Source organism: Lathamus discolor, chromosome 3 (assembly GCF_037157495.1).
Source record: "Lathamus discolor isolate bLatDis1 chromosome 3, bLatDis1.hap1, whole genome shotgun sequence".
Classification (NCBI taxonomy): Eukaryota; Metazoa; Chordata; class Aves; order Psittaciformes; family Psittacidae; genus Lathamus; species Lathamus discolor.
This window is the reverse complement of record NC_088886.1, coordinates 143,155,591-143,175,858: the sequence shown is the minus strand read 5'-3', so window position 1 is coordinate 143,175,858 and position 20,268 is coordinate 143,155,591. Positions and strand designations below refer to the sequence as shown.

The 20,268-nt window shown below is 40.6% G+C and overlaps 1 protein-coding gene across 7 annotated transcripts in view; it reads left to right on the top strand.

Moving 5' to 3' along the window:
- ABLIM1 (actin binding LIM protein 1) overlaps window positions 1-20,268 on the top strand; it is a 199,146-nt gene that overhangs the window by 160,083 nt on the left and 18,795 nt on the right. For 5 of the 7 annotated variants that reach the window (XM_065672322.1, XM_065672317.1, XM_065672320.1 and 2 more), the window contains exons 11-15: window positions 562-717; window positions 5,713-5,748; window positions 6,972-7,101; window positions 15,735-15,839; window positions 18,076-18,123. In XM_065672322.1, coding sequence (XP_065528394.1) covers window positions 562-717; window positions 5,713-5,748; window positions 6,972-7,101; window positions 15,735-15,839; window positions 18,076-18,123 — 475 coding nt within the window. The remainder of the gene's footprint in view (window positions 1-561; window positions 718-5,712; window positions 5,749-6,971; window positions 7,102-15,734; window positions 15,840-18,075; window positions 18,124-20,268) is intronic. The other 2 variants (XM_065672319.1, XM_065672318.1) reach the window with 1 other exon arrangement.

Genomic DNA, 20,268 nt, shown 5'->3' with positions numbered 1-20,268 from the left:
GTATAGGTTGAGTGAGGAGTATAGTATAATTTGACTTGGGAGTTTGGATACCCAGTCCTGACAAATGGTCCTGCTTGCCTTTTGATTTCCTTGTAATACGTTGTATTTCCTTTTGTATTCACAGTTATAAGTTGAATTTCTGTCTGTGGTCTTGTGCATGGAATCCTCTCATAATGTCTGTAATCTGCAAACTAAGTTGATGTTATCACACGTTTTACATATGGAAAAACAAGAGCAGAAAGGTGAAAATACTTGCCTGAGGCCACAAAATGAATCATTTTCAGAGCTAAAGTTTTCAGCTTGCTACTGGGGATAAGAAACTTTTGTCTTACATCTTTATAAGCCATGCTCTTTCTTTCCTAAACTGAGAAATCACTGTGTGCTTTTGCAGAGGAGGCCTGCTGGAAAGAACAAGAAGCAATCCCTTCACATCTAGAGTGCCAAAAAGGATTTTCCATAGCAACAGTGTGACAACAAATACACAGAAATCGTAAATTGTGTAGAACAGAAATTACCAGTGCATTTGTGTAAGTTAATTTATCTTCTGTCTTTGACCTTCAGGCAAAAGTAGACAATGAAATCCTTGATTACAAGGATTTAGCAGCCATTCCCAAAGTCAAGGCCATTTATGACATTGAACGTCCAGACCTAATTACATATGAGCCATTCTACTCTTCCGCCTACGAGGACAGACAGGAGAGACAGAGTCTTGGAGAGGTAATGAACCAACACACAACTCATTCTGCTGTATGCTTTATTCAAAGCCTGCTTTGCCTCTATCCTCTTTTGAAACAGTTTCTGATTGACACTCCTAGATATTGTTGCTGCTGCTGTTCAAGTGCTTTTTGTCTGTTTGATCTGGGTTTAATGGGAAACATCATGATGATGCCTCATGTGCAAAACCGCACAATTAAACATACAATGAAATACCTACCTTAGCATCAACCACTGGCAGAGGAATGGCAGGGAGGAGACTTGCAGACTGGCTGTATGTGTGTAGCTCGCATGGGTAGCTGAGTCTTTGGGTACAGCAAAATCCAGAACATGAGGCAAAAGCCAACTTGGTGTCATGCTGTGAAGCACCAATATTCGCAGCAGATTATGAGGAATACCATGATGTTCCGTGGCAGTAAAAGGATTAAGAGCAGCAGGATGCTTTCTCACATATTGAAGGGAAATGTGTTTCCAGAGCACTTTGCCAGACTGGATAAAATCTGAACTAGGTCAGGATGAAGTGCTTCTCCACCTGGGAAAGCCAGGTTAGTTACGGAAATAGTTGCCTCACATTTTAAAGTGCTGACATTTAGGAAGGATTCTTGTATCCTGCAGTGATAGAAAAAACATGCCTAAATCTGTATGTAAATATATCTTTCAGGTTGTAGGGTCCCCCAGTTTTCTCAGGTGAACTTCCATAGCTGCAGTGACTTATTTACATGGTTCCATTACAGATTGTGAAGCAGGTTTTGTCATGTAATAGCACCTGACTATAAGTCACACTTCTTGAATTTAAATCTAAATGGACATAGAATTACTTCCATGCAATCTCAGTGATTTTACTGACTGTAACTGCAGCTGAGGATGAGCTGAAGAAAAAGGAGGTACAGTAAATCATTGAGTCACCAGTGGTCTGAGGTTGCCCAGATCAGTGACTGATAATCTGCTTTCTTAGCCAAGTGCTCTGCCTACCTTCAGATCACAGCTGCCTCAGGTTTTCTTTGTCCTTTAATGTTTTATAGGCTTAGGCTTTAAAATTTTAACATGAGTTGGAAATTGAGGGGGCAGTTCAGCTCAGGAATAAAGTAAGAGATTAACAAATCAGGATATTACAGCATTTCCCCCCTCAGCTTTGTGTTGTTGGTGAATTTAGCTGGCATCTGCATCAAAACCACTCAGAGATGCTTTGGTGACCTCTAACCAGTTCCAATAGGCTTGGCCCATTCCACAAAACCCTCTACACACACAAGTCTCTTGTTAGTCACAGAAGAAGAACCAATCTCTCCCGGAGAAGGTGAGCTATTTGTTAATCCTTAAGAGGAAGCTCCTCACTGACAAAGCAGTATGTGGAAGGAAGCTGATGAAGCAGTATGGTAGAAGCTCTCTGTTGTTATGCCTGTTCTGGGGGTAAGCAAAAGCCTTTGGAGTTTTCTTATCCACTATTGCCACCAGCATTAAATCTGATTAGTTTCTGGTGACTACAGAAATTTGTTGTGGAAACAGAAGGGCGCTCTCCTTTTCAGAAGATCTGGGGTTTCCACCCAACGCTACTGCTGACTTCTGTCACCTTGGGCAAGTTACCTCACCTCTTTGTGCCTGTTTCTCCTCCCTTCCTTTGCCCTAATGAGAACACAAGCCCACTCGGGTGGACTGATCTCTTACTTTGTGTTTGTCTTGTGATAATAGAGTAACAACAATCTTGGAACATCATACATCAGTCACCATCATCTTTAAAAAGCAATGGGACGTGTTTAGTCATGGCAGGAATTTCGAGACTTTGAGTGATTTAACCTGCAATCTCTTTGTAAAGTGTGTGTAGTTGGTGGTGTTAAAAAAAAGGGGACCTTGACATTAAACTTGTACAGTAGAAATGCCCTTCATCGTGATTTAAAAACAGAAAAAATTGCCAAACTCTGCTAAGGAAGATATCCGGGTGTATAAGGGAGATGTGCCACCAAAATTAATGGAGATGAACCTTAATTACAGGGAATGGGCTACAAGAAAATTACATGTCTTAGACACAGAAAGTGAGAAAACACAGCATGAGACTTCTTCATTGCAATGGAAGGTAAATGCTCTGAAGGGTTTCTCACTCGTAATCTCTCTTGCTCAGTTAAATCCCTATCTTGTTTTTCTGGAAGTCAGTGATGAAAAACATTTTCTCATAGCACCATCTAGTGAGACCAGGCATTTTGTTATAGACCTGCCAGCAGTTAGCAAGGGAGAGAAAGGGAGCTCATGGAGAGGCGGGTTAGCTTCAGGTAGAAAAGATATGCAGAGATATAAATGAGATCTGTAAGTAAATTTTCTGCTCCAGAGGCTGACCATTAATGTAGCAATAACATTTCCAGACACTGTCAGTTACTCAGGTTCTTCTGCCCTGCTACCAGCAGCCTCACTAGCACTGAAATAGTCTCTTTTCAGCTCTGACTTTTGTTGCAGAAATCCTGAGAGAAGCAGCATTTTACCTGCATGTCCTTTGTTTCTAGTATTCCGTGTGTTGAAAACACTGAATGTCTGTAAATGAGAAAAGGATTCTTTCTAATGTGACAGATGCTTCCAAATGGAGCAAGCATCCTACCTGGTAGTGCAATAAAAAGACAGTTAAAATGAGGTTGGTAAAAAACTTGGAATTTGTGTTATAAAATGACACCTGTCAAAGTCTGCAGAAACTCCCCAGAATACAGAACAACCTGTGTGACTTCAGGTATAGAGCAGCCCCTTAGAGCTCAAAGTGATAGAGCATTGAGCCTCTTGCAGTGTGTAAAAGTTTTACTGTAAATTTGGTAAGGAAAGGTTCTCTACCCAGACTGCTTTTCCTCTCCCCTTCTGTTTTCCTCTCCCCTTCTGTTTTCCTCTCCCCTTCTGTTTTCCTCTCCCCTTCTGTTTTCCTCTCCCTTTCTCTTTTCTTCTCCCTTTCTCTTTTCTTCTCCTTTTCTCTTTTCTTCTCTCTTTCTCTTTTCCTCTCCCCTTCTCTTCTCTCCTTTCCCCTTCTCTCTCTCTTTCTTTTCATTTGGAGTCCTCCCTCTGTATTTCCTCTGGCTTACAATTCCGGAGCTGAGCTATTTCTTCTCAGTTGACTGCACAGTGTATTTCAAACTGACTAATGTAGACTTCTGTGATGGAGCAGGTTTTAAATGACCTCATAAACCCTGAAGAACCAAGCATTCCATGGCAGACTCAGAGTCTGAGATATGGCGGTTCACCTGTGCGTGATAACACAGCAAACTGGCTCCAGAGCATGGTTCCATTTCCCAAAAAGCAATGACATGATGTCAGATTAGTGATGGAGTGAAAATATGTGAAAGGTCGGTTGTGGATTCAGCACATTACTTTCTGGGCTGCCTTCCCACTGTTAGATTCCTGTGACTACCTATTACAGTACTCATTACCTTAGCATCTGGGTAACCACAGCAGATTATGGAAACTTGATTATTTACAGTAACACATAAATTACTACCAGATAAATGTGGGAATGCACATCACAACATGTGCTTTCTTCATTCATATTGAAAGTTTTAGATTAGCTGTCAGGTTTTGTGGAGAATGATGCTACAACGTGTTTCAGTGAAGCAGTTTTTATAGCTGCTGCTGTTCTGTACTATTTAATTACAGATCTAACTCATGCAGTTATAGATATAAGGAAGAAGTTCTTTACTGTGAGGGTGGTGAGGCGCTGGAATGGGTTGTCCAAAGAAGTGGTAAATGCTCCGCCCCTGGTGGTGTTCAAGGCCAGGCTGGACAGAGCCTAGGGTGGCACAGTCTAGGGTGAGGTGTCTCTGCCCATGGCAGGGGGTTGGAACTGGATGATCTTAAGGTCCCATCCAAACCATTCTATGATGCTATGATTCAAGGCTTTGATGGAGAGTAACAAGGGCAGTCTGTAAAAAGTTTTATGAAACTTCCTGAAAGGAAATGTTCTATACCCAAATAAAAAAATGTCACTCCTTTGGAATCTTTCCATTCACAGTGTCACCAGCTCCATGAGAGTTAATGGTGTCTCAGTGCAAAAAGTATAGCTGCTGTTGTATATTATTGTAGCAGTTAGACCAGAATCAGCAGTTTTCCTTCAAAGACATTATCTTAATCGTTCTGTAATAATTGTGGTCTCATTAAAAGCATACTCTCTTGCCCAGTTTATTATGGCAATTAAATAATATTGAAGTTTAGTCCATGAAGAAAATAATTAAATCCTGATCTTCCAGATTCAAATCGTCTTGTGATTAAAGGGCAAATAACATTGCCTTTATTCTTGTTTGTACCATCAACATAATCCTATGTTTCACTTCTAAAGGTACTTCTTGCCTCAGTTTCCCTGTCTCTGTAGTAGAAACTTTTCATAATATTGTGCATATTTCTGCCCACTGGCCTTTGCACAGTTCTTGATTCTAATCCCTGTCTGTTTTCCTCATGTAACCATGGTAGAATACAGATTTAAAGGAGACCATATCAAAGAAATGTTGATGACAGCTACGTGCTCCTCTGCATGGGTATGAAATGTAAAGCCTTGGGGAAAAGCACCTTTTAGCCAGAGTGTGTGTGTTGGAGGAAGAATGTGCTTCATCCTGGAAGTTACTCTGTATTCCTGATTTTCCATGCAAAGCTCTGAGTTAAGATTATTTACTTTTGATTTCCACTTTAAAGATTTCTTCATAACAGGAAAGGTTATTACATTAATAACCCTTTCTGGTTTTGATCTTTGCGTCTGTGTTTTAATTACCACAATGATTAGATGACTGAGATGATGCATCATGATATTTGACTGAATTAATCACGCTTATAAAGATTCTCCCAGAAACTTTAATTGTTTCAATGATTTATGGACCACTTCCTGAGCAATGTGGAGAAAGCAAGTTCCAGCACTGCAATGGCCTCAGTAATTTCTGTATTACCACTTTACATTGCCATATATAATATTTGCAGCAGTATTTAGATTACCATTTTCTGGCCCAGCACATGCAGTGATGATTCAGTAACCTTATTTTTATGTCTTTGCAGTCTCCAAGGACATTATCACCTACCCCTTCTGCAGAAGTAAGTTTGGTGGAACCTTTGGGGGCAATATCTTGCTGTGATTAGAATTACTCACTTCAGCAAATGCAGGTGTTGATTTTGGTATTGGTCTGATCCATCTCTTTCTGAAGACTGAAACTTAACAAAAATGTGTTCTAAAAAGAAAACTACATTCTTATTGACAGATAGTGCATAAGATGTAGCTTTTGCTCCTACCCATTTGTTGCAGAGTCATCTGTCCAGCAGAGGTCACTTCTTGTGCATTCATCCTTGTGACACAGGCGGACTTGGATCTCAGAAGCTAAAATGCTGCTTTAAGCATCTATATAATAAGCCATGTTTGCTACTAAAACATTTGCAGCTTTGTCTTCCAGAAGGCATAACTATGGTTTGGTTTCATTCTCCTTTACCGTAGGAGTTAACTTGAACATCACAAAAACATGAAACATTTGGAAAGTTGATTGTCAGGACACAATAGATGCCACTGCAGAATCATTATCATTTTGAAGGGAGGGAGTGTTGCTTATTTGCAACATAGAGGTTGTAGTGATTGCTATGTGTTATAAAAGTGACTGTGAAATCTCTTGTAACTCTTCATGCATTGACATCGGTTCTGCCCCTTTTGTCTCAGTTTGCTTTGCTTCATGGGGTTTTGGTGGGCTGGACAGGGTGTGTTTGTTTTGTCTGGGGATTTTCTTTCTTTTTATTGTCTTTTTCCCCAGGAAACCAAGTAAATTGAATTTTGCTATACAAGAAGGTGTCATGTTTTCAGATACAAGGGAATCTAATTTGGGTATTGAATACCTTTTGATGTAGATATTTGAGACACATGGTAAATAAAGCCACAGAGAGCTCTGTGCTGCAGCGATTGAATTCCTGCTGGTCTCCAAGTCAGCTAGCTGGAGGCCAGCTTATGTATCTTGTGCAGTATGCTGCAGGACTCTGAACGCAGCTTCCCTCATGGAATCATAGGAATGTGGGCAAATCTGGAATTATATGGAATTTCATAGAAGTTACAGGTGGATATGGAATCTTCCAAGACTGAATTCTGGTTCAGACTATAACAATGGATTGGAGTCTTTGGAACAGCTCATAGGAGAACACTCATAATGAAGGAGGTTAAAAGCTGAAAGGATATTGTTATCTCTAGCTTCTGCTGGTGTCTTCACATCTGTGAAAGTTAAGTGCTGCTAAAACTGTCTCATGCGCATTTCCATTTATTAGTGAATGCTTCTGTTCTGCAGGGTTATCAAGATGTTCGGGATCGCATGATTCACAGGTCTACTAGTCAGGGCTCCATCAATTCTCCTGTGTACAGTCGTCATAGCTACACACCCACCATGTCACGTTCTCCTCAGCATTTCCACAGACCTGGTAAGGGCAGCTGCATTACAAGTATTTGTAAGACTATTGTTTCTTCATTATGTCCCTGAGTGGCACAGCAAAACACTTGTTCCTCTTAACAGGGAGTATTTAGGATTGAAACATTGTTGAATATTTTAATATCTCCTTTTCTGCCTGGTTTTTAGCTCTGTATTGATGCAGTCTTTTGCACAGGGCTGATGAGTGCTTCTTACAAATATGGATCTTCTGGTTTTGTTTCTGATTCGTTATTTAACAATCTCTGTATGTTTCTGAAAGCAGTAATTCACAGCACTGAATCACAAACTTCATTCTGGAATCTGGGAAAAGTGTATCACATACTGGAAAAAAAAAGTTATGGCTTGACTGTATAGAAGTCAGCAATGTAGGATTCCTCCCTCCTAAAAACCCAATTCATTTAAAGCTTGGTGCGGCCATGGGATCTCAGATTCAGCAGCAAAACCCCCAGATATTCCAAATTGATAGTTATTTTTTAAAGCAGCCTCACAAGTAGATTTCTTAATTCCATAGGCAATTGCCTGGGAACATCTAAGACCGCAAACTTCATTTACTGGTTTAGCAGTCCTGGACAAGTTGTATGTAAAATGTATGAAATGTTCATGTCATTCAGGCTCTCAGTGCATTCAAAATTGCTGGCTGTATATATAAAAGCAAGATATGATAGTGAAGTGCTCATCCACACCCAAAATGCACAAAAATGTATCTTCTATCATTGAAGACTTCTCAAGACTAATTTTATTGTCTACAGTAGTGAATTAAACCTTTGTGATCTGTTTTTAAGTTAAGTGACACAATCATGCAGTTTCATCTTCCTTGGTGATTACAGCTGAGAGGTTGGGATGCCAAAAGCCCATCTACAACATCTGCATTTTTAAGATTAAAGATTTATAATAGAGCCACCACTGTGGAACTTGAATGCTGTAGCCATTTCCTTGTGGGGGTGGGCTGAAAGCAGCTAATTGTGTCTGTCAGTGAATGCCTTATTTAAAGGACCCAAGGGAGGTGGGACAGAAGCAAATTGTGTCTGATACTTGGTGCTGACAACATGACTCTGTGTTAAGATGACGTTACAACTGAAACCGAAAGAGACTTGAAAGCATGAAAAAGCTGCAAACTTCTGTGTTTTGATTCTTGCAGTTCTGAGGGGATTTTTCCATTTGTATCAGTGTTTTCAGGGATATGAACAAATCCAGGCCCTATTCCAGACTTTACTGTGATCGAGTTTTACTGTCTGCGTTCAGTCAAGGACCTTCCCCAGAAGCAGTCTCTGTTTATCTATCTCTTTGTGATGGGTGGATGGGCTCAAGCCAGAGTTTGGATCCAAGTATAAAGTCTTCAGCAGTTGACAACCTGAGGGGTTTTCTGAGAAGATATTTGTCCAAACTTACCCCTGCTCAGATGATCTCATCTTTGGCTCACCTGTTTCTGTTCCTCATACAACACAGAAGCTATTCTGTCGAATGCATCATTTTGATCTTTGCTACCCTGCTTTGGGGGAATTGTTAATGCTACCTTGTAATTTTCCTACAGTAATTATCTATGTTGAATAGCAGCACATGTATATTTATCATTTTTCTCCTAATGGCACTTCTTAGCCTCATGTGATTTGCAAGAATAATTTCTCTCTGAATCAACCCAGTGGCCCCAGATAACTTCTCTTGGGCTCCCAGCTAGCCCTAGAGAAAGAAGTGAACCGCTGCATTGACGCTGGCAGCATAAGGTTCTTCAAAATTTGGAGTGCTATGAGTTCTGAAAAAGTTTGCAGCCTTTTCCTCCTACAGTGCCCTAGCTGATGTTGGCAGCAATTTTGGAATGCCTTAAAACAATAGAAAACCGCTTGCATGCCTCTTGACTGACACTTATTGGTCAGGCACTTTTCAAAACAGCTGCTTTCCTAACTAACAGAGCGTCAGTGTTTGTGATGTTTGCATGCTGGTAGCAGGCTACTTTTTGGTAACAAGACATAGATCAGAAGCTCATTAAGCCAATAAATGTGATGTGAAATCAGTGATGCAGCTCAAATCTGAGCCTCTTTTCTAATACCTCCTATAATTTTGTCTAACGTTTATGAACCCTTCAGTACGTCTTTAACCTTTATTTTTTTTTCTCCTTCCTTCTTTTCAGAATCCTAATTGCTCAATGCCTTTTTTCTCTCTTCCTTTGAAGCCTCCTTCCCTGCCTTTCTCTTATTGTTTTTCTTTGTTTTCATTTTGTTCTGCCCCCTGATTCCTTGCTGCCGCAGAGCTGCTCTCTACTGGTGTGCAGCGGTTGTCATACCTGCGCACTAGCAGTCTCAGCTCCACGCACCATGACTCCCGCCCCAACTCCCCCTTCCGACACCACTTCATCCCCCATGTCAAAGGTAAGGAGCCAGGCATCTCCTGGGAGTACCCTCCAGGCTGGAGATTTATTAGCATTCTCTCAAAGCTAATAAGGTGTATCTCCGTAAGGTTGCCAAAGCATGCTTCGAAATGTGCTGTTAACACCAAAAACTATGTTAGAATAGACATAATATCCTTTATCAGAGGAAATATGTCATTTCTAAGGGCCCTAGCTGAAGAGTCGTCAAGCAATTACCTATTTGAAATATACAGGAAAGCATTATCATTTCCTGTTTAGCATCTACATGTGCCTAATTTAGCTTTTTTCTAAAGCAGTCCATAACAATCACTCAGCAGTTAGCACATCAGATTTAAGTGTTATTTCCACATTCTTAAACAAGCGTTTAAAAATTGACTACAGATATTGTCTGGATGAGAGGAAGGTGATCAAAACTATGGAGAATTAAAAAAAGATCAATGGCAACAAGGAAGTTAATCTCTGTTGATCATATTGGCATGCATTAGTTGCCTACAGAGTAAAATTAGTGTCTCTGTGCCTCTCCTCAACTAGTGAGAATCAGCAGACTCTGCTGAAGGCAGTAGAGTTGCAGGGATTTACACTACATGAGGATATGGCCATTTCTCTTTTTCAGTCTTATTTTCCATGGTTTGATTTGGGGGAAGGTGATTCTTTGCGTCCCTTCAAGGAGCTCATTTAGCTCCATAAGCTTTTAGTTTTGTTTCTTGCTTTCTGTGAATGTGGTTATACTTCTATTGGAGCACTTTCTGGCTGTGCCTTTTCTACTGGGGGAGAAGATCATAGCTCCTACCACTTACAAGAGCTCCAAAAGAGGCAGTTAAGTAAGTTGAACATAGATTCTATTCTGGCATCTCTGAATAATGTAGGTAATCAAAAAACTGGAGATGATGAAAAACAGTTGCAAGGGAGTTGTTGCCATGGACTTTCAAGAAATACTGATAGATCTCAATGTTATAACTCTTCAGGCATTTAGATTACCATTACTGATTTTACTCTTGCCTTTCTTTAGATGATTTTTGTTAATATGCACTTTCAATTTTCCTATTATGTCACGATAAAAGAAAAATCTCACTTAGTTTAAAAGATTGGGACCCTTAAAAATAGATGCACTGCTCATTTCAGCATGCAGTTAATTCATAATCCTTGCAAGTTCAACATTTCTTTGCTAAAAATCGAAATTAATGCTCACACTCTTTCAAGTGGCATTTTCATTCTTTTTCTGTTGAGAAAATAGCTTCTGCAACAGATAAATTGGAAGAACTATTGAAATCCATGCCTATTGTTTTCAGATTTCAAAGCATTACCTTCCATGTAGATTAGGTATGTATCTCAGTTGTCCGTTCAAAGAGCCAAGTGGGATTACAAGCAGCACTGTAGGCAAAGGGGTGGGTATGGTTCTTATGAGTAAAACATTGTAAGAATCTATGATTTTCTAAAAATTTTGCATAAAGGTCTTAAGCCTGGACAGGATTTATGTGTTTAGCTCAGCAAAGCTCCTGAAAGTTCAAGTTCGTATTGCTATGACTGTGTACACCGCCTGAGGATGTCATACATTTGAATAGGGGCAAGTAGCAGGTACCCACATCTTGTAATTTACATGGCTGAACTGAAAGAATAGTCTTTTAATAGTTGCTTGAGAGAAAGAAACACCTTCTTAAGGTGACTTAAGTTTATGCCTAGGTTAATATGGTGGGAATATCCACATTTTTCCTCCCTGTGGAGGACGGTGTCTGCTGAAAACAACCCTGAAAAATACACTTTTGTGTTTCAGCTCAACACTGCAAGCTGAATTCCTTCAGAGCATTGAGCCAAGCTCACACATTTATAAAACCACAGATAAAGTAATTTGGGGTATTTTAGGTAATGATCTGAGAGAAAACATGAAACAGTATCACAGAGTTCCCTGGTGACATGCAGACTGGGACAGTAGTACTCAATAAAGAACATGAGCAACAGTTTTCTCTGTGAACGGTGTAGCCAAATGCAAGCCATGCTTTGAAATGGTGTTAATTCTGAAGAGGTTTTGATGTTTCTGTGTGCACTAGGGAATTAGACCCCTGTGAATTCATGTGAAATGAGAGCTATAACACTGTCTGGGGTTAATTAGATGTGATAGATACAGGGCCAAATGTAAAGAACTTCGAGGAGCGAAGGGGCTAAATATACCTCAGAAAGTCTTAGTGAGAGTTTGCTGATGTGACATGTATGTTGAATGAGCTGGAAGACAGTATAATATATATTAACTTAGACTTCATGAGATTAATCTCATTTGGAGTCTCAACTGAATTTGGTCTTGTCTCAATAAAGCACTGTCTTTGCTATGAAAGAATCAAAACAAGTCCGTGAATGAACGAAACTCTGACCTTACTGAAATCAGAGACGAAACTGTTATTGAGAGCCAGGATTTCATCTCACATGCCTAGAATTTTTCAGACGCATTCAAGAATATTGAAAAGCCCCCTTAAGATTTTAATGCAAATAGAGTTCTGAGTTCCAAACTAGTGTGTATTCCTCTGCTCACAGACCTTCCCATAAGGAGTCTGTCCACCTTCACAGTGAATTTGGGCCTTGACTTTCACAGATTCCTCCTTTCGTTCCCTGAGGCAGGTCTCTGAAATCAAATGCTCTCTCTGTGTGATAACTATTTGCAGGGGTTTGTGGATGCAGCTGAAAGCTCTGCTCTGGAAAACAGCCATGCTTTCACTGTTTCATGACTTTCAGTTTTGTGCAGGGAAATAAGGGCTGCACATCTGGACAAGGTGATGAATGATAGGTGGACAAAACCTGAATAGGACTAAGGTTTCAGGTGCTGTTGAGCTATTTTCCTATGTCTGTTCAGAAGTAAAGCAACTAAACTGCAGCTTCACAGAATTCTCGGTGTTGGGTTGCTTGTGGCATTTTTGGCCTGATTCTGTGAACTTAGCTTGTGAATCGCACAGTGAGCCCAGAGGTGAATGCTTCAGAAGGCAGCAGGAACCTGCATTACACTGTGCTGTGTGTAGGCAGGCAATTATATTCCTGACTGCTAGGGGAACCTGCCTAACAAATCGAGCTATAGGAAATGGAAACTATCTCATGGAGCAAACAGAATGAGAGAAAAAAACCTTCTGAATTTCAGTTCTGAGAATGCTGTGCTCAAGTGTTTGATTTTTGTACTTAAACTTACTCCAGTCTCTCTTAAGATCCCCCAAACACCTACACACATAACTGTTCAACTTCATGCCAGCGATGTGAGAACTGTTTTTTCCTACAGTGCTGGTGAACTGGGGTGCTCTTATTGCATAGTGGAGTTACCGCTTAACACTAGTTATGGCATATCTGAGATAGTAAGAGACTCTCCTGTGCAGGCACAGCAAGGAACCCAAATTCAGAGCATCCACAGTCCCTACTTTCATGTAAAGCTGGAAGCAGGCTGTCCATGAGGCCTTGGGAGGCAGGTCCAGGCAGGTTAGCAGCTCTGCTTTCCTGTGTGCATATGTACGTTCCACAGATGTTGGTACTCCTTTCATAAATTGTAGGCAATTTTACAGTTGCATCTGAAGCACTTAAGCCTCGTTGTAAGAGTGGGCTCCTCAGGGATGATCTAATGAGAATGTAAGTAGATGTACCATTCCCTCCTGCAGTGGTTGGAGGTAATGAGACTGCCATCCTAGAAAGTGTAAAGGAGAGTCATTTTTCAGTAGTAGTAGGAGTCATTACAAAGAGAGAGATTGCACAAGAGCCCCAGGAAATGAAAGCCAACAGAGCCATCTGTGAAGCATCACATGCAGGATGATACCATGCTAATTGTCTGCCTGATACTGTGTGCATTATATAACATTACCAGTTCTCTCTAAACAAATTATCTGTGTACCTGATACAAGATTAGCCAGCATACAGTTATGAATGTGAGCACACTTAGTTTAGTTTATGTCTAGTTGAGATAGAGGGGGGTATAAGAAGGGGTTTTTCCCTGTATTTGTAGTGGTGGTGTAGAAGCGTTGTAAATGAAACATGCCCACATTTTAACTACCAGTTCCCAGCAGGTAAATGCACTTGTGACTCCTCGATTGTGACAAGTCCACAGGTCAACAAATCCCTTTTGATTCTTCTCTTTCATTGAATATACTAATTGCTAATGGAAGCAGAGAGGCAGAATGATATGTCTCTATAAAGACTATAAATTTTAGAATTAACTGTATCTGAAAGCCATCTCAATATTGATGAGGGGTTTTTTTCCACATAAAAGAATGATTTTGCTGAAAATTAACTCACAATTTCTCAATAGAAACAAAAGACATAAGTAAAATCAGCGTAGCCAAGTTAGATATTTCACCATCACAATATCTCAACAGCTGGACAAGTAGAACACAGTATTGAAACTGATGAGTAAAGGACCATAGGTTGAGATATGACAAAAATCTTTTAGCTAATCATTCATACTGCTTTTCAGAGTTAGTAAACCTACCAAATACTGTAATCTGGCCAGAAGCTCAGCATCGCTGCACCCAGCATAGCTGCTGCTGAATGAGGAGGGGCATTGCTGCACCCACAATAGAAAACCACCATAAACTCATGTGGTTTAGGGCTAAAATACCCAAGTGGTAAATACAGAATTTTGCTCATGCATTCTTCTGGATAAATTTTGTACAGTCAAACCCCCTGAAATGTGTATGTGGTTTTTAAAACTTGTATGTGCAGATGGATTAAGTTGCATACAGGCAGAAGCCTCTAGCACATCTCTCTCAACGAGGTTTGCAAAGAGCATTTACTTCCTTTTTATGCCTTTTAGATTGGCAGATGACCATTCAAGTAAAAGACTGTCCTGGTTTGGGCTGGAGTAGAGTTAGTTTTTTGTGTGATGTGTAAAGAAAACTTTTTCTCTCCTCACCAGCCTACCCTAAATATATAAATAAGAAATGTGCTGAGTCCAAAGTTTTGGATTTCTAATGGGCCATAGGAAACCTGTAGCTGAAAGAGGCCCGCAATTTCTCTTTTGCTGTGTTTTATAGCCCTCCTGTATTTGCCCTGTCCACACACCACACCCCCCACCACCACCTTTTTTTCTCTTATCTGGATTTATTAATCACCTTTTCTAGGTTTTTTTAAACCTTTTTTAATGCATACCTGAAAAATGAAAGGGATTTGATGCTTCCCTACTTTTCACCATTGTAGTCACCCAGCCCCATGTAAAACAAGCACCCATGTGGATGGTTTTCCCTTGTGCAAATTACACTAGTGTGAAGAATGGGACAAAGGAAAGGCAGCAACATTCTTTTATCTTACACACACATCATGGGTTTGGGCATCTGGCTGTAAAGTCTTGATACCAGCATGGTTCTTTAACAGCCCTCTTGTCCGGACAGACACAGGAACTTTCAGTGCCATTGGATTGCAGTTGGTGGGTTGTTAGGCAGCAAAGAAATAGTCCTGGTAAGAGTAATCCTACAAATGTAGCCATGTGTGCAAAGTGGAACTGGAATTGTTAGACATTAGATCCAGATTTGATGGTTCAGCAGTGCTGAAGTATTGTTGCCAGAGCCAAATTTGGCATTGACAGAGACTTGGGGTAGCACCAGCATAGAAACATCGAATGGTTAGGGTTGGAAAGGACTTCAAGATGTAGTTCCAGCCCCACCAGATAGGCTGCATTGCTTTAGAAATTATTTTGCCATATCAGAAATTTCCTACCAGAGAGCTAAACCAATGAAAGAGTGTGTAAGGAACAGTTATACCTTTTGACAGAGGCCAAGTGACCTACCAGCTATTTTCCATCTCTAGCTTCTGTATGCTTTTGGTTTAGGGAACGGTAGTAACTGCCAGCATCTGCTTCTATCTGCTTGGAAGCTGGTTTCCTTTTGGGTTTGCATCTCAACTACTGTGCTCTGCGTCTGCGCCTTTGAACTCCTAATATCAATCTCCGTACTAAATCATTGCCAAGTAACCTGCCATTCTTCTTTTCCATGCTGCCCATCTATCACCAGCTATGAGCATCCAGCTCCTGCCTGCATGCCGTCAGAATGAGTCTGAGCTGCTCACACCTCAACTACAGCCTCTACATGAACTTCTGTCTCTGCAGGAATATCAGGGGTGGGAGGGAAAACCATTACCAGGGCTACTACCAGTTCTCGTTATTGTTTGTATTTATGTTTTTGTTTCAACTTCTTTTCTCCCCAAAGGTTTTGGTTCCACCAGTTTTGTTTGGGGTTGATTTGAATGGGCTTGCTTTTCTTTTTTGTCACTCTCCCTTTTCTCATTTTGTTTTCTCCATTCTTTCATTGGAGGCAATGAGCCGTCCAGCGGTCGGAACTCCCCTGTCCCTTATCGGCCCGACAGCCGCCCTCTCACTCCAACTTACGCTCAGGCCCCTAAACATTTCCATGTTCCAGGTAGGAGCTGGCACTGTATGTCTCTCGGTGTCCTGTCACAGTGTAGAGTGTAGCCTTTGTAACTTTTGTGTTGTCTCCATCGTTTCACACTGTTTACCATGGGGTACACCCTCAGGGTTTGGAACTGCTCCTGGGCTTGCTGCAAGGAGTTAATGAGTTAAGAAATGGGGGGGCTCACTGTGATTTTTACCTGTTCTGTTGGTCAGTGTTTCATTGTTAGAGTGCCTTGGTTCTCAGGGTGTGTTGATGGCCTGTGAGCTAGATACGAGCTATGTAAGGCTTGATTTTTCTCTCAGTTGCACCAGTTGAGCACTGACATAACTCTGGTAACTTTGGAGGAGATGGTTTTGATACACACGTAGGAAAGAGCTGACCAGTGAGCCATTACATATGTTGTTCATTCAGATTGTTGTGACTTGATTCAGTCTTGAACCCAACAGTTCTAGTTTAGTGTTCCCTTTTTTAAAGCAGATGAGAATGTTTCTTGTTTTGTGCAATGGCTTGGTGTCCTTAGAAACCTGCAAATACACAAGGATATGTATGCCTTAGGATGTCCTCTCTATAAAGGGCAGTCTCTGTTTTGAAGTGAGCAGCACAGATCTTCCAGCCTCTAAGAATATCATCTGTCTTGGGTTTTGATGGGATGAGAATGTATGACCTGAGGGTTGTGGACATGCATCTTTTGATTGCATCAGTTGCAAGCTGACTCTTCAGGTCCCCTTCAGTCTAGTGTCCCTTTGCACTGCCAGAGGTTACTGCTCTTCCTCCTTTCCTCAGACCTGGCAGATAGACTGTGGGAACTTCCCTTTCAGTCAGTGTGACCTGGCTTGGCTAAGGTAGGCTGGTTTAACTGCTTAAGCTAACCTGGCTCACTTGGACTTGCGTAAGCTAAAATGCACTTGCATGAAGAGCTTTGAGTAATACCTCTAGCATGGTGGGAGAGTGTCCTCCATCTGGAGCAGTGCAGCCACAGAAGGAGCTGTGTTCCTATCCCTTTACAGCTTCCAGCTATAGATGTGCGCAAAAGTTCAGCATGACCGCCCATGTGATGTTTGTACCTATTTGCTGGTCAAGTAGCCATAACAGACCACTAACAACAAGGAAATACCTCAGTGTCTTTGTATGCAATGAATTTGCTTGTTTAGTCAAGGATGTAGAGTTCTAAAGGGTAAGATTTGCCTCTGTTACAATAGATTTTTAAGGTTAGCTTTCCTTAATGCCAAAGGCTCAGTTGTCTCCTGTAGTAACTGGATCTGCGATTCTGAAACGCTTTCTCATCTTCCATTCTAATGTCACCAAAAACTTTTTTCAGGCAGTATAAAGTAGCAAAATGGGTTTCTAACATGAATTTTCTAGTTCCCAGAAGCTCATTTTGGTCTGCTAATAAGATTTTGTCAGATTTTTGCACTGTAGCACTGATTTGGATTAACTTTTGTGTATGAGTTGTGCTGAACACACGAAGTGTTGGCTTGGAATGAACTGATTCCTGTCTTAGATTATTATTTGTAAAATATGGTATCTTTTAGACATGCTCTAGATGACTGCATTAGAGTTCTGGGAAGTGTTTTGGTTCTGATTTCCATTGATAATGTGCAGTATGGTGGGCCCTACATTAAAGAAATATGAAAGAGAAATAAAATCTAGCCTTGTGGTTTGAGAATTAGTGTTATATCAGCTCTGTGTAAAGCATCCCTTTGACTCACTGAAGTGTAGCTGTGGTTGACTGTTAAAACAGTGTATCAGACAGCTATTTTGTTCTCTGGATTTTGAAGTGAACTGTAAGCTCAGTGCATTCTCCTCTGCTCAAGCCAGCCAGCCAGTTGGAAAGAAAATTGAGCTGTTGTGACTGAAGCACAATTTTCCACACAAGTTATTTGGGGTGGTTTTCCCCAAATGGCGTCTGTCTTCACCATTGAAATGTCTTGCTTGTTTGCATCTCTTCTGACTTTTATCCCACTGGTAATCTTCTGAATGCTTAAAATTAATGGATCATGACTTGGAAGCATCTACATGTGACAGAATCAGCTCCAAAGGACTTCATACCACATGTCTTTGACTTTCACTCGTTCTTATGTTGGGTTTTTTTTCTGATTTTGTATAATATTAGAAATAGCTTTCTGCATTTTTCTTCTGCTACATCCTTGGTTTGGTCTGTCTGTTGTTTTAGTGTAGGAGTTACCTGTGTCTACAACTGAAATGGTTTTCATATTCCCATTTTTCTTTCTTGATTTCACAGATCAAGGTGTCAACATCTACAGAAAACCACCCATCTACAAACAACATGGTAAATGATCTTTCCCTTTTTTATTTCCAAACTTGAATTAAAAGGCAAGCAGACTAGTGAAAAGCATTCAGTTGTTACTTTGTAAGCATAAAAAATCAGTAGCCCAAGCTTGAAACAGCTGTTATTGCATGTCCTGCTGAGTGATTGTTTTAAAGCATGTTGTTTCATTTGAACCATATGGTTTAAATTTTGGCCACGTTGATATTAACGGCAGAATTGCCACTAACTGGGATTTTGCTGTTTCTTTAGCATTATGATACCTTCCTGTATTTCACTTCTTTAAGTTTATATTTTCAGAATACAGGTACTGATCGTGTTAAATGGGTTAACAACAGACTGTTCTCTGACAGGGACTTCATGGAATTTCCTTAATTTAAACTGACAAAGAACAATAATTTAACAGCAAAGATGGAGATGCCATTAGCAGTCTGGAATTTCAAGTGTATCTCTGGCTTTAAATAAGATATGATAATATTAATTATCGACAAGGATATGTTGACTTGTCGCTGACAGGGCTAACGGGATTCTCAAGCCCTGTGATACAGCTCAGGTAGATGCTGTACTTGTTTTCCCAGCTTTTTGTATTCCAAGTTGAGCAGCAGTGTTTGTGCTTTAAGGTTTTCAGTGTAAACATTGTTAGATTAAGCCTGAAGTAACAACGATGGCAGAAGCCCACTGCCTTGCCCACCTTTAGTACTGCACAGCAAGGTCCTGGTTTTAATGGAGTGCGTTCACTCTGCCCTTCTGCTGTCAACAGGAAGCTTTGAATAGATGATTTTTATGTAATGTGGTGACAGATGAATGACTCTGGGTTTTAAAGGCTTTCAGTTTGCAGCCCTTTGCAAACCCTTTATCCAATGAAATGCATTTAGGGTTAGGTGGCAAATCAGCAGTTCTACAGGGTTTAGATGAACAGTTGGCTGAGAGCCATTGAGCTGAGATGATTAGGAAAGCTCAGAAAGTCCATTCTGTAGTTAGGAGTAAGGGTTGCAAATAACAGTGCTATGGTATTACATGAGGGGTTTTTCTTCTTTGTGTTTTAATTTTCAAACAATATGCTCATTTTGGAAAAGTCTTAACATTATTTCTGTTTATTTTTATGGTTTTAATGTGTCTTCTCACCTCCCATTAACATGTGAATGTTTAACCACTGACATCACCAATTCTAATATGTAAGTACTGTTTGAAGTCATGCTTTTGTAAACTCTGACCAGCTTCTTCAATACCTGCAGTTGTGCTTAGAGTTTCCCAATCACAAACTGCTCAGAATTCCCAATTAATCCTAATACTGATGTTCCTAAACTACCCTGAAAGTGCTGGATGAGCCACACAGTGGCTTACTTCATTAACAGATGTATTTCTCCTAAAAAAAGGGGGGGGAGGGGGGAAATGAAGAAAAAATCCATAATCTTTGCTTCTGTACAATAGCTTCATATAAGAGAAGGTGATTTGAGCTAACACTTTGCAGATAAGAGATAATTAAGTCTCTTTTTAATGTAAACTAAATCCTATTGGATTGATTTTTTTAATGTCAAGAAGTGAAATCCATAATGCACATCCTCATGTGCTTCTAAGAGACTTAGGCTGGAATCCTGTGTGGATGCCCCACTACTGAGGTATCTTATTGGTGAGGTTCAATTCATTGCAGCTGTCTTTCCCTGCCACATTAATCATAGAATCCTAGAATGGTTTGGGTTGGAAGTGACCTTAAAGCTCCTACAGTTCCAACCCCCTACCATGGGCAGAGATGCCTTCCACTAGAACAGGTTGCTCCAAGCCCCATCCAACCTGGCCTTGAACACTGCCAGGGATGGGGCAGCCACAGCTTCTCTGGGCACCCTGTGCCAGCGCCTTAGCACCCTCAAAGGGAAGAACTTGTTCCTAATATCTGGTGTAAATCTCCCCTCTTTCAGTTTAAAGCCATTTCCCCTAGTCCTTTTCATAAAGGGCCTTGTCAAAAGCCCATCTCCAAATTTGTTGTTGGCCCCTTTAGCCAATGGAAGTTGCTATACAGTCTCCCTGGAGCCTTCTGTTCTTCAGAACAGAATAAATTCACATCTGCATTTACTACTACTGCATGCTACTAAGCAAGGGCATGCAGCTGAAAATACCCACTGGTTAAATAAACATGTTTGTTTCAAATTC